This window comes from Echinops telfairi, unplaced genomic scaffold (assembly GCF_000313985.2).
Source record: "Echinops telfairi isolate 266 unplaced genomic scaffold, ASM31398v2 ScPeMD7_60;HRSCAF=208, whole genome shotgun sequence".
In the NCBI taxonomy this organism is placed as follows: domain Eukaryota; kingdom Metazoa; phylum Chordata; class Mammalia; order Afrosoricida; family Tenrecidae; genus Echinops; species Echinops telfairi.
Window position 1 is genome coordinate 32,284,214 of NW_022103958.1, and position 14,822 is coordinate 32,299,035.

The window sequence follows — 14,822 nt, forward strand, 5'->3', positions numbered from 1 at the left end:
TTGTTTTCTCCTCCAGATTGTTCATCCAGCCTGTCCTATCCAGACAGGCCTGCGGAGACAACATGCATAAAAACAAGACAGAGCAAAACCAAGGAGACTATAACTCTTTACGAGAGTAGGAAGCCCCATCTTCCTCCCTCGGAGCACCGGGTGGGTTCTAAGTGCTAACTTTGTGATCACAGGCCATCGCATAAATACACACCCCAGGCTCCTTCACCAGGGCTATGGAGGCTCGAAACCAATGGTTCCGAGATGATACTCAAGCAAGACAGTGCAGACGGCTGCCAAGTGGTCTCTAGCCCCGTCTGGCCCTTCTGTTCTTCCCCAAGACATACCTGTAGACCTCCCATGTATGGGTGAGAGTATGTGAGTGTTCATATATGCACCATTAATCTATATGTGTCCCACATATATACATATTTTAAGAGAGAGAGAGCAAACGTACCCTGACTGACAACCTGCCTAACTTAAGGCAAGCTATTTACACTCCCTATATATCCTTTAGGAACCCTGGTGGCATAGTGGTTATGCATTAGGTTGCTAACTGCAACGTTAGCAGTTCAAAACCATCAGTTGCTCCATGGGTGAAAGACAGGACTTTCTACTCCCGTAAAGTTACCTTCGCAGAACCCACAGGGGCCGTTCTACCTTGTCCCATAGGGTCACTGTGAGTTGGCATTGACTCGATGGCAGGGAAGTGTATATTTGGGGGAGGGGGACACATCCACTACTTTACTATAAAATGCCCAATGGTACGTCCATTACTTTGCTAAAAAAAAACCAAACAAACCCTGGTAATAATAGTACAGAGGTCCTGGAAGAACTGAACGAGCCGTTGGTGTGTTCGTCAGTGGGTGTGTTTCACCTTGAACGTGCCTGGCACGTGGTAAGGAGTAAGAAAAACAGTGATGATACGCAAATGCATGGAAAACCCCGGAAAGATATAACTACATGGTAAACAGTAGCTATTCCTAGGAGGTGGGATTATGTAGGATGTTTGCTTCTCCACTTGGATAGGTTTCTGTCTTGCCTGAGTATTTTATATTAACTTTGGTAATGGAAATATATCTTCCATATGCATAGAATTCAGTCAACGAAGACCCAATGTTTCAAATTAATACGATGGAAGACACGTGGGAAGTGGCCTGGGTTTCTGGCAGTCTGAACACAGGGGGGGGTTGTGAGGGACAGGAGGGAGAGGGGAGGTTGTGAGGGACAGGAGGGAGAGGGGAGGATGTGAGGGACAGGAGGGAGATAACCCTAACGGGCACACACACTGCAAAAGACAGACTCTTTCCTCACTCCCCCAAACCTGTGTCCCTGCCCTGGAGCCAGCTGGAGTCAGCGGTCCTGTCTTCTGACCAGGCACCCAAGACCGCCCCTCACACAAACATGGCATGGCCCAGCCATTCACACAAGCTGCTTCCAGGCCCTGTGGTGCCTGGTGGCTGGCAGCTGGCAGGAGAGTGAGAATGAGGCCAACGGTGGGTTTGGTCACAAGAGTGATTGTGATACACAAAACAGCTAGCAAGTTCTTCTAAAGGCCAAGGCTCTGCTGCCCACTCTGCCCCTCGCAGTCAGCACTCGAGATGAGTCTTTAGGAAAACCAATAGGCTGTGCTGATAGTCAGCACAGGTTCCCAAATTTATTCGGCTTACTGCTCGGTCTCAGGAAAAAACCCAAACCATTCAGCGCCCCACTGGAAAGTCAAAACTTTTGTATTATAGCCCCAAATGTAAGCTAAAGCATAGGTATCTGCTTTTGGGTCCCCCTACATCATCACAGTGTCCCCCAGGGGGCACTATTGCTCACTCGGTGAAACATTGATGTATAGCAGCAGAGGGGAGGGTCTGACCCACTGCTGGCCACACAAAGGCCCATGAAATTATCATTTCACGCTGGGCTGCTAAGGAAGGTTTGCAGAGTGCCCCTGCTCTAGTCAAGACCTGCAGCCTCGGAGACTCAAAGGGGCAGTCCTCCTCTCTCCTGAGGGGTCACTGAGTCAGCATCACCTCCCCAGCAGTGAGGCTGGTGCGTGTTTCACGGTGTACATCGCATTTCATGAAGGAGCACGTGGGTAACTGAGAAATGAGTACGATGCGTCATGGAGAAACAAGTTCATCATTTTTCCCAAAACCAAGCTCACTGCCATCGAGTCGAGTCTGACTCACAGCGACCTTACAGAACAGGACAGAACTGCCCCTGTGGGTTTCCGAGATTGTAACTTTTTATGGGACTAGAAAGTCTCATCTTTCTCTCTCAGAGTGGGCTGGTGGTTTGGAACGGTTGACCCTGCAGTTAGCAGCCCAATGTGTAACCACCACTACACTACCTGGCCTCCTTTCACTTGTTGGGCCCTGATTTCAAGAGGAATCTTTCAGTGTTTCCCCCCGAAGTATACAAGGCTTTCTGTGCTGTAAAACATCCCCTGCTGTTATTGCCCCTTTTCTTTCTGGTAAGGCTTTTTCAAAGCTGTGTGCTAAGGACAGAAATGTTTTTGTCATTTAGTGGCAGAATAAAGGGGTTCTCATCTAACCTACTGGGACGATTAGATCAATTCCGAGCAGTGGAATTCTTGGGTCAGTGGGTCACAGAAAAAAGTCCAGCACTGGCTCATGGGAACGTGAAATGGCAGAGCGCTCTGGCATCGGGCGCTAGCACTGGCTCATGGGAACGTGAAATGGCAGAGCGCTCCGGCATCAGGCGCTGACTCACCCGCCAGAAAGCTGCGGTGAACAAGGATAGGTGAGGAGGCCATGTCAGGGAGATTGCATCTGGACAAAGGTGCACACTTCCGTGAGAGCACCAGTCCTGCTGAGTGGCGGCGGTGATGCTCAAAGTGTGTCCCTCCCAGAGCAGAGGCCCTCAAAGCCCAGCATGGCAGCTCAGGCATCCAAGTGTCTGACGGATCGGGTTGCACAAATAGCCTGGTGCCTGCGTGATTTCTGTTCCCTCCTCTTCGCTCTCTCTCTCACGTGTAGTAGGCCACCCCACTTGGTGAGCCTTGCAAACTGCAGCAAGGAAGTGAACGGTGGCTGGTCCTTCTGTGCATGGGCACTTGGCCCTGGGATAAGACATTTCATCAACCCACAATCCTGGCCTTTTATCCAAAGGGTGAAATCCCTAGTTCCCGGGTCCCTTCACCCTCTTCTGAGAGGCAGCATGCTTACCAACCTACACCATGCTTGTCCAAGAGGCTTCCATATTTAAAAAAGCACCGAATGTAGAGCGTATGCTCGACACAGCTTTCTCTTCAAAGTGCCAGTGCTACCCCTGCTCCTCTCTGTAGACCAGGTGTCTCCTGGCTTCTGTGGCCGGAGACAAAGAGCTATTCCTGCTGGTAAGTGCCACAGGACCATGCTTCCCCTGCGTTGTGAATAGTCTGCTAACAAAGCTCCCACCAGCCCAGGACGTCTGGGTGATCTAGTCTCATTACCCTATCTATTTACAACCCCCCCGAAACCAAACTCACCCCAAGGTCTGCTATAAAGGAAGAGCATTAAAAGGAACCCCCAAAAGGTCACTCACCTTTCTCGTGGTTGCTCGGTGGTGGGGGCGGGGAGGTGGCTGGTTTGGACTTGTCGTAGTTGTTAAAGCTCTGGCTGCGCCGATTGTTGGCAGCGGCTGTTCCTCCCCGGGCTTTGGCCTCATTGCCTGCAGCGGACACCCTCGTGGTAGGACCTGGGAGTCTATGTGAAGAAGAAGCAGCAGGGTCATGGATTCAGTCTTGGGAGAACAGCAGTGTCTCAGGAGAGCCTGCCACCACTCAGGGGGGAAAGAAAGACCCCAAGAACGCGTGCAGGCACAGGCTTTGATGGAACCAACATGGACACCTAGGCTAGTAACACCACCCGCAAAGTCCCACAGCAAAATGTCAGCTAGTTTCCTTGAAGCAGAGAGATCTTGAAGTCTAAATCTATGAACATGTTTCTTTTCTCCTCTGGGATGGGTATTTTCCCATAGAGCCAGATCATGTCATCTCTGATAACAACCCCGAGTAGGGATAAGGGATGGGGGAGCATAAGGGCCTGAGAAGGCTCTGAACTGTTTATTTTGTGTGTGTATTTCTTATAGTAGGCATTGTTTGCCAAAATCCAGGAATTTAGGTATAAAGAAAAGGATGTACTTCACTATCAAAGAGGGAAATGCTAGCATTCAGAACCCCTCAGATCTACACGGAAAATGTGTATGGCCTTATTGCAAACACGTATCCAGACATATATTTTTCATCAACACTTGACAATCTGTCTTCTTGGGCCTTCAAGGCGAGCTTTGTAGATATATAAAATCGTGCGTTCATTCTGTAAAATCCACAGAAATCTGTAAGCTGAAGATAAACACACACTTCCCCTTTAAATAAAACACCTCAATTTGGGTGGTTCGGGAAATAAAATCACCAAAGTTCTCTATGCCTCTAAAGATATGGCCCCTTCCCCAGTGAACTCAGAGTAAAGCTCCCCAAATTAGAAGTGTGGTCCAGGCCTTTACTGTTTCCAACAGGCAGGCTGCTTCCAATAATTAAGGCTGAGAGATGAATACATGATGAAATATTTAGTTAGATCTTTCAGTTAAAAATCCCCTCAGCTGTGTTTATAAGCCAACGAAACCTCAACCGAGTAACGTCAGATCTAGTGATAAGGCTGACTTTGCAACTCACAAAGCTTTCAGAGTTCTCTTTCCATGCTAATCCATACGCACCAAGAAGTCCAAAGTCTGGAAGCGTTTTAGATACAGGCAGGCAATCGCTTTAAACTGACTTGCTGGCTGAGCAAGAAAGATGGTCGCAGCATAAACAGAGAACATGAGAGGGTGTGAGAGGATTGTAAATTTTACACAGTTAAGAAACTGGAACAATTCCCTGCCTGGGAGTGAGGAGAGAGGAGAGAGTTTAGTTCTTCCAACATATGGCAGTGAGAACTATAAGGCCTTGCTCCCCAGCACACCAGAATGTTCCCCTTTGTTAATTTGCCACATCTTCATAGAAGAAGATATTCACCCCATAAAGACAGGCGCAGACTGGGTACAAAACCAGCCATGCTCGTTGGCTACTCATCCAAATGGAGACAGGCACACACTGGGGTATGAGAGCAGACATGCCCAGCAGAGCTGGCCAAGGTGGTTCGGCAACAGGATCTATCTTGGCATCTGTTGGTGTCAATAGGATCCTACAAGCTCTCCAAGTCAGTGGTAGCTGAGTCCTTCTGTCCAAACACGGAGCTGTGGCAGGTGTAGACTGGGGGGCGGGAGAGGGTCCTCCGAGGTGGACTTAATCAACCCATCCAAATACTGCAATCATCGTAATGCCCACAAACAGGTCTGGAAAAAAATTACGAACTTCTTCCGCATGATGCCACAGCAATGGGATTAAGTGTTACAGGGTAACAAATGCCACAGCATTCTACCCCAGAAGGGGATTCTCAAAGAACAGAGAAACAGGCAAACAAATGCAACCAGGGAAGAAAAAAGACATACGTTCTCTTCAAAGTCTGGAGAACTCCTACTGCTCTGACCTAGTATTGGATGACAGACAATTTCCAGGACAGCCCAAGTCCCTTATGAACGTAAGTGACCAAGGCTCAATGTGTAGGCTAGGGTGCGACACAACCAGGTGGGCAGTCTGGTCCCCCGTAAGGCAGTATGGTATGGATGGAATATGGACTTTTCCCACATGTGTAACATTGGATCGTCCCATAGCTTCTCTCACATCCATGTTCCTCCCTTGTAACTCGGGGGGGTGGGGGTGGGGAGGGTTAAGAATCCCAAAGGGATCATTGTAACTTTGGCATAAACTAGACTTTGTCATTGATGAAACTTGCCACAGTACAAAATAGTAGCAGACTTAAAAATAAAAGGAAATAAGTGACTCTCCCAGGAAAAGGGCATCATGCTTGGAAAAGAAAGGCAGCAGAAAAGAGGAAGATGCTTAACCAGATGGACTGTTGACCCAGTGGCTGCAGCAATGGGCTCAAATGTAGCGATGGGGATGGTGCAGGATGGGGCGGTGTGTCTTTCTGCTGAACACAGGGCCACTCTGAGTCGGAATCAACTTCACGGCACCCAGCAGCAGCAGTAGCAGGTTAAGGTCTCAGAAGAGGTAGACGAAAAAGCCAACAAGAGTCAGAGATCAACAATTTCAAAGAGCCAAGGCAGGCTGCAGCAATCAGGGCTAACTGCCGACCCATAGTGCTTTCTCGAGGAGGAAGTAGGTGGTGGCTGTGGCCCCACTCCTGGAGAGAGGCACTCCTGGTGTTCAGTTGACTAAGATAGTGCTGCATTTCCCCAGAGAAGTCATGGTCACAGTCCCACTTTCAATGGGAGCAGTATATCCTTCCCAAACTTCTGGGTCAAGGTCAGTTTTCTGGGACATTGGAGAAGGAGTTCATGAAGCCTTGAGGGAAGGCGATGGTAAATGGGGGTGGGTGCTATATCTTTAGCCACCCAAAGTCAGCTCAACTCTAAAGCCAGCTCCCGACACCTCCACCCCCACCGCCAGTACACCTGATCAGGGCAGCTCCCTTTAATCGAACAAATGGGGAAATTGGGTGGAGACCAAGTGATTTCTTCCAAGTTTCAGGGAGTCTGTTGATTCTGAGGCTTAAAACGTGGGTTCTGTGTAAATGAGCTTGGACTGTCGTCGGACGTAAGTCCGCACTCAATTCAAACTCTCTGTCCTCAAGTCCGTTTTGATTCACTGAGATCCTCCAGGGCAGACAGAACTGCCCCGTGGACTCTTGAGGCTGAAAATCTTTATGGGAAGAGACAGCCGCAGCTTGCTCCAGCAGAATGGCTGGTGGTTTCCAACTGCTGACCTTGCTGTTAGCAGCCCAACAACATGACCCAGGGCTCCTAAAGCCCCTCTAATTCTCTGAAATCTTTGACAGAGTCTGCAGAACGAAGGTGTGAATGAATAAATGTGCAGTGGATGAGAAGTCAAGAAAAAGCAAACGGAATCCCCACAGAGGACCGAGACCTGCCTTGGGATGAGGGGTGAATCCAGTGTCAACGGACAAGGGCTGGACTAATGCAGGATTTCAAAAACAAAACAACGCCCCCCCCCCACAAGAACCTGAAACCTCCAGGGGAGGGCACTGAACTGGCCACAAATTGAAGAAGCAGGTCTGAGTCCATCTTACCTAGATCTTAGAGGGCTCGGTGGACAGGTAGGTTAGGTACAGATTGATAAGGGAACACGTAGAACTCAGAGAGAATTCAGTGAAGGGCAATGGTCCCAGAGGCTGGTGGAGGTGGTCAGGGAAGGTTCCAGTAACAGGGACCCCCGAGCAAAGTTTGGTGGGTGCAAAGGCAAGGAGAAGGCAGAGCGTGTATAGGCGGGGTAGTCTGCTGACATTCCGAGGAGCGAGTGCCTAGTCTGCACTGGGATCTGGGGGGTGGCAGAGCGGGTATAAATGGGGCTGAGAAGCCAGCAGGGCGGAGTAGGGAGGGCTTTGCATGTCACACTCCCAATCTTGGACTTCGCCCAGCCCCCTAGTCAAACCCCAAACCAAACCAAACTCCCTGCCGTGGGGCCAATGCTGACTCATAGTATCTTACAGGGCAGGGTAGAACTGCCCTGTGAGGTGTCTTCACAGGGAGTAGAAAGCCCTGTCTTGTTCCTGTGAAAAAGTAGCTTGTGGTTTTGAACTAAGGACCCTGTGGATCGCAGCCCAACTTGGAACCACTATAGCACCAGGGCTCCTGTGCTCTCTAGCAAAAACAAAACAAAACCACCAACCCAACCCAATCCACTGCCGTGGAGCCCAGGCTGACTCAAAGCAACCCCCGCCTCCCACCACCATGGGTTTCCAAGACGGTAACTGCTGATGGGAGTAGAAAGCCAGGGCTTTCTCCCACGCCTCTAGCAAGGAGGCATTCATTAGGGAAGCTGAGAGTGAGCTGCCTGTGGAAAGCAGAGGCTCTTCTGGTTGACCAGTGGCACAGACCGGAGGCCTCTGACTAACATTTTGAAATTAATTACTGTGAGCATCTCTGGGTACCATGGGCCCTCTGATCCAACCCCAGCCCAGCAACACAGGCTTTCCTTTGCTTCAGAGTCCCTGTTTGCTGAAGAGCAGGCTCCTGTGCCCAAGTAGAAGCCTTAGGAACAACAGCTGCCACCCACGGTGCCCACCACGCCGAAGGGGACCAGCAAAGGGGCAGCGGAAAGTCAAGCCAACCTCAGCTATGGGACAGAAGCGCCCAACAGCCCCTTCCCGAGAGGAGCGCGGCCTCTCGAGGTCACCTCCCACCCAAACACAATCACAACATGGCAGGGGACACAGGAGGGCTCTGAAACAGACACACGCTGCTTTCAAGAAATTCAAGAAGGGCTGTGACACAGAGGCGGGGGAGAGTGCCCGCTGTCACTCAAGTCAGGCCCAGTTTCTCCAACCCGCATGCACAGAGCTGCTGGGCGGTGGTGAGGCCGTCACTCCTAGCACACAAGCAGCCATTGCTCAGGGGCTGTCCGCCCCAGTGCTGTACTGCTGGCTGGAGAGGAGAAAGCAGCCCTTCCCCCCAGAGCCACTTCCAACGCTGGGAGCAGAGGGGAGCCGACCCCAGGACGGGCAGCGCTGTGTGCGCAAGCTTAGGGACTGGAGGTGGGGTCCCCATCGGGGACGCTTGATATCAAACAAGATGATGAAATGCTAGCTCTCCCACTTCATGGCATCTGCTTTTCTGCAGCTGGGCACAGAGAACTGAATTTGTAGCTCCTTGGGCACCTTTCTCTAAGATGGCTTTGTAGGAATCAACTCTGTAGGACTCTCCAGTTCCCTTTCCGCCAGCATCTCTATCTCAAACCCAATATCTTCAACCTCAAACCACTGTTTCCATCACTAACCCAAATCCCACACCATTGAGTTGATTCTGGCTCGAGGCCACCCTCCGAGACTATCCATCTTTGCCAGGGCAGCCTCCACTGACTCCCGTGGAGTAGCTGGTGGGGATGAACTGCCGGCCTTGGGAATAGTGGTCCAACGCTTAACAGGCAGCATCACCAGGGCACCGCAGTTGCTACTAATAGTACGTGGACTATTGCTGGACCCCACACCACAGAGCTGCTGCAAATGACCAGCATCTTGATAATGCTGAGACTGAGAAAAGCACCTTCTCATTTTGGCAATAAGGAAGCCTACGTTCGTAGAGAGGAAACAATTTGCCTAAGATAGTGGTGAAGAGGGGCTTTCACTTAAGACCAACTGCAAAAGGGTGCGCTCAGCCGCTGGGCTGCTCTGCCTGCTCTGCCTCAGGGAGAACATGCCTGGCGACCTGGGACTCCATCAAGGCCACCAGGGGTAGCAATCATAGGGACCGAAGGCAGACCCTCATGACATTCCTTGTCCCCTTGCTGATTTCCTTCAGACTGTACTCCCAACACTCCCCTCTCCCCAATACCAGTCCAAGGACAAGGCTTCCCACTGTGCCCAGCGTTCCTAGGGCCTACCTACCCTGGTGCTTGCCTCAGGGCTGTTCCCTCAGTGCTGGCACCTGAACAAGCGAGCTAGCTCCAGAAGTCTCACTCAGCCAAGAAGGGGAGGGTTGTTTCTTTTGGCAGGCAGATCCTCCTGGTAACTCAGCAGTGCCTGATCAGCTAAAATTCTTATCAGGATGTGTTTTGGAGGTGGGAAGGAGGGGGTGGGTGGAAGTCAAGGCATAGGATTAAGCAAATAAGGATGTAAAGAAACCAGATAGATTCCAAAGCAACTCCGGGTAAGGGGCATGCTCCTGAAGGCAGGCCAGATCTTGGTGTGTGGCCCGGAAGTGGGTACCCAGCACAGCCTGGGAGGAGACACACCCTCACCTTCCAGCTCCCCCTCCTTCCCCTGTCCCCCAATCAGGCCACCTCCTTCCATCCTATGGGACTAATAATGCATCTCCCAGGAGATGGGCATGTGCTTCCCATTAAAGATCTTCCCAGCCAGCTCCTGTTTTATCTGCCCAGGCTGAGCACATCTTGGGAATGCACACAAGATTCCAGGCCCACTCCTCCCCTTCCCTTTCCTATGAATGTCCATTTGCGTGGCCGGCAAATGAACCGGGACAAACCGATCTGCCAGTGCAGCGGGCTGTCTGTTTTGGGTGCACCTCCCTCTATAACAACTGTCAGCGTTGTCAACAGTTAACATACTGAACTGCGGACAGAAAGGTTGGAAGTTCGAGACCCCCATGGAGCACAGTTCTACTCTGACACACATTGAGTCAGAGTTGCCTCAATGACAACTCTCCTCTTCTGGGTGTACTAACTGTCATGGGAGAGGGGCCCTGGGGTGTAGTGGTTACCCGTTGGGCTGCAATCCGCATGGTCAGCAGTTCAAAACCACCAGCAGTTCCACAGGAGAAAGACTGGGCTTTCTACTCTGGTGAACAGTTACGGAAACCCCTAGGGGGTCTCGAGGAGTCAGCGGTGACTGGATGGCATTGGGTTTTGGTTATCTGTCATGGAGAGCAGCTCCCAGAGGGACAGACATGGGTCCTTTAACGCCCTCCGGGACCAAATCTAGGTCGCACGCTTATCGTACGGAGAAGCCCAGTGCCCTGTGTCTCTTTGTCTTCAGAGCCAGTCTCCAAAGCAGAGTCTCTGTGGGTGCGCTCTTAGGAAAGGCACCCAGACCCTCAGAGCGAGGCAGCCAGCAGACGGGCAGTATGCCTTGTCACATGAACAAAGAAGGAAATGAAGTGTGGGCTTCCTTTGGTTTTAAAGGAGAAGTCAATAAAGAATGCATCCTAGTCCCGATAGAGACGTTTCTGAGAGGGCCATATGAGGGCACTGTGAGGACAAAGCCCGGCAAGCAATGGTTGACAGCATGGGATGTTAAAGCGCAGCCCTCCTACCCCCACTACATGCACCTCAGCATTTGAGGGTGCTTAAAGGGAGGGTGCCTCTCCTTTCCGAGACCCCAGGTAAGCTACGCGATGACTCAGGTTTCCTTTCCTCCTGGGAAAAGTGGACTGCATGACGTGACTTGCCCAGTGAAGGCTGAGGTGAGCAGGAAGTGGAGGATGCAAAAGAAGCGCTTGACAAATGTCAGCTGTGCAGACGTTTATCACAAAGTAGGAGCAAAGCCGTCCCTGCCACCGGCACACTCAACCGAACTCTGAGCCAAGAGCACTACTGTAGTTAGTGCGCAGGACCATTCATCCCAGGACACGAGGGGATCTCTCCGCGGCGCACAAGAGCAGCCAGACACAAGGGGGAGACACGGCGGCCTGGCCGCCATGTCTTCAACAGCCAACTGGATTCATGCTTTGGGTCTTTGGCGCTCAAGGAAAACCAAGCCCACATTAGTATTTTTAAGGAACAAACCAAGCAGGACTACAGAGACGAGATGCAGGTGAAGGTGGAGCGGGGTTAGGGCAGAGCAGGGAGCAAACCCATCACAACATCACTACAAAAGAGCACCGAGAGACTCACCTCGTCCCCATTCAGAAGAAACTCAGAGGACAGAGCCGTGAAACCAAAATAAAGCGTAGCAACATTACGCACCTCTCTGTCTGTCTGTCTCTCTTTCATACACACACAGTGTTTTCCGCTCAACAATGAGTCCTTACCCAAAGCATGTTTGGTTTTCTTGAACTGCAAACATGAAGTGGGGACAGGGAGCAAAAGGAAGCTTATGCAGAGCACGAGGTCGGGTTTACAGCATGCTGTGTGGAACACAAACAAAATCTAACCTAGAGATCTTTTTCTGACCGAGAGTGAAGCGGATGATTTTGCTTTGAGATGAATCCTTGGATGGTGCGCTGTATGATAAGAAAGAAAGAAAAAAAAGTGGAAGAGCTGAGTGAGGAGAAGATGCATTAAACATGAATAAATCGAGTCTTCAGGACAAGGAGAATGATCCTGGATTTTTTTTCCCTCTCTGAACTCTTTCCCCCCAATATTCCTTCTAGGTCTGATTGGACACATCCCCAATGTGAAGAAATGGCTACAGATATTTTCAAAGAACTGTTGTTATCTTGATTTTTGTTTAAATTTAAACACCAAATAGCATTTCTGCTCCCACTTATTGTAAGGCCCTTCCCCTATAATAAAACCCTGAAACCCGGTTGGTGGGGGGCGCGGGGAGACAAAGGTGCAGTGTTCCTGACAAGTAAACAAACTTTGTACCTTTCTGAAATACTTAGACACTTCCATTTCTCAAACTCTCCTAGAGGTCTTTTCAGATAAGTATCTTGAACATACCATAAATTGACCCAAAACACAATTATACACGTTTGCAGATTTCGTTGCTCTTGGGAAGTTTTGCTTCTCGATGGCACAGAAGCCACCACTGTAAACCAGCTGAGCGTGCTAAACTCTGGGCCTTAGGTCACACATTTGCCTGCCTGAAAAGTTGGGTTGGACCTCATTAAAAAAAAAGTTAGGCCAGGCTGATTTACTCCCTTATGAGAGTAGAAGTACTTCTGTTTCTTGCTTCCATGTATCTTTGTCAGGTGTCAAAGGGGCCTGGAGGTGAGAATACAATCTTGGCTTTCCTCGTCTTAGGAGGGAAAGGAGGAGAATGGAGAGGGCACGATGCAGCATCATTTCTAGGCTTTTCCTGAAGGGCCGAATACTGTCAATCTGGAAGGCACAGCGGGAGAGAGGTCAGCCTGGGAGACGGCTCTCTCCTAAAGTGTGGGGCATGGTGAGAAGTGTCGTCAGGTGGCCAGGTACCTAACGGGAATTGCTGGCGTGAAGGGGTCAAAGGCTTTCGGGAACCATCACAGCCACTCCAGCTCCTCCCGGCAAGGCCTCGTTTCCTTGATTCTCCACCTTTGTGTCAGAGCTGCCGTGTTGCATCTACAAGGTGCGGCTCCACTCTGTGGCACACGGGCTCGCCATGCGTCAAAACTAGCCCACCGACAGCGGGCTTGTTAGTTTGCGAAGAGAGAAGGTGGGGGGAGGGAGGAAGGAAGGTGCCACTGTGAGTGCTTCTCAGTTCACGGTGGTGGGACATTAATTTGGAAAGGGTGGTGGGTATGGCTGCACATTATGACAACTGTCACCCATGTCACAGAATGGTCCCCATCAACCATGTTGAATGTTTTCTTACATGGGGGGTGGGGAGGGTGGGGGGGTGTCAAAAAGCTTGTGGGGAAAAATGGACTGTATCTACAGACTCTTGGGAGCCCCCTCGGATGTATCTTTACCATCGTGAGCCTTGCAGCGGAGGAAAGGTTGCCATGTCTTAGTGTTTGCTACCCCCAAAGTGCGGACTGAAGTGGCTGAAAGCAGAGGACCCACACACACCTGGCATTCTGGGATCGGAATCGACATTCGAACATGACGATCATGGGTTCAAGCCATGACTCTTGCGTTTTGGTCATCAAAGACAGAGTTTGGATTCGAGAGCCAACAGAACGGAGCCAGTGCACTGCCTAAATGCACAGCCAGGGTGTCTTAGTGTCGGAGATCTGTATCTCCCGGTCTGGATAACTCGTCCCTCTGCAAGGAAAACGAGGACGTCTCAGTCGATGACAGACGCCAGAGCCACGGAACTAGTGGTGAGGGGGCCATACAGCAACTCCGAAGGCCAGTCCAGCTGGCCACATGGCAGGGTGGCAGGCCGGCCGTGGGGTCGGCAAACACGTCGCAGCTGGAATAAGCGATTGCCACAATCTGGCTCCAATCAGCGTGGCTCTTCTTCCGGTGAAGCATTTATTCATTGTTGGGTAGTTTGTTTGTTTTTTCCCTCCTGGGAGCTGGGCACCCTGACTGGAACATCTGGTTCCTTCGAGCAAAGAAACACCTGCCATGGGAATGGATGCCCGGGCTAACCCCGCTCAGTGCCGCAGCGCAGCCCTAAGCTGAGCTGCCCAAAGAGGGAGGAAGGGAAGTGCTGAGGCCGGACGCTTTCCCCGCCGGTTCCCCGCCAGATTCCCTCTCTTTTCTTCCTAAGACCTGTAACTGACTAACGGTACAGGTCAGGAAGCCAGGCTTCCGCCAGGATGCCTTTTCTCTCCAAAACATACCCCGCATGGTCCATCTCCTTTCGCACCCCCCCACCCCCCCACCCCCGATACTGTCATCTTCTAAAGGACCACAGAAGTCTCATAAAGTAGCTACTTCTTTCCATTCTTATGCCCCAAATCCATTCTCCAAAATGATGAAAAGTGATCTTTTAAAAACGTACATCCAAACCATCTGCTCCTCGACTCAAGACCCTCCAGCAGCTTCCGTCACCTTGAGAAGGAATTCCCAGCTCTCTACCCAGCAGCCTCCAGGGCCTCGGAGCTCCAGCTCTGCCTGACCCCGGGTGCCAGTCACACTGTCTTCCCCGTGCTGGGGGCTTCCCGTCTCTCGCTCCCCCCTTCACATTCAAGCCTCCATAGCTCGCCAGCCTGACCCGCGGCACCAGCTCTTCCCTCGGCCTGGCCTTTGGCACTTCCATGCCGCTCAGAGTGACATTCCCAGCAATTCAATCTCCAGTAGAGGCCCAGTGCCTGCGATCTCATCACTTAACGCAGCATCCATGGCTTCTAGTCTCTTCTCCCCTATGTACTGCATGTTTGTCTGCTGCTTTCAACAGATTGAGATGCTTGGTTGTCTTGTTCCCCTAGGCCAGGCCCGGCACATGGAAGACTGTGTGTGTGTGTGTGTGTGTGTGTGTGTGTGTGTGTGTGTGTGTGTGTGGTGTGTGGTGTGTGTGTGTACGCAGATGAAAGACTGAGTTCACCTGTGTCACAGTTTACCAGAGCTCATTGCCAGCCCCAGGCCAGGCCCGGCACATGGAAGGGGTGTGTGTGTGTGTGTGTGTGTGCAGATGAAAGACTGAGTCCATGGAAGGGGTGTGTGTGTGTGTGTGTGTGTGTGTGTGTGTGTGTGTGTGTGCAGATGAAAA

At 51.2% G+C, this 14,822-nt stretch overlaps 1 protein-coding gene across 5 annotated transcripts in view; it reads right to left on the bottom strand.

Annotated features, from left to right (window-relative positions):
* The window catches only part of NAV2 (neuron navigator 2), a 413,588-nt gene that overhangs the window by 215,314 nt on the left and 183,452 nt on the right, over nt 1–14,822 (bottom strand). For 4 of the 5 annotated variants that reach the window (XM_045290963.1, XM_045290962.1, XM_045290965.1 and 1 more), the window contains exons 6-7: nt 11,671–11,739; nt 3,529–3,689 (exon numbers count right to left, since the gene is read on the bottom strand). In XM_045290963.1, the coding sequence (XP_045146898.1) occupies nt 3,529–3,689; nt 11,671–11,739 (230 nt within the window). The remainder of the gene's footprint in view (nt 1–3,528; nt 3,690–11,670; nt 11,740–14,822) is intronic. The other variant, XM_045290966.1, reaches the window with a different exon arrangement.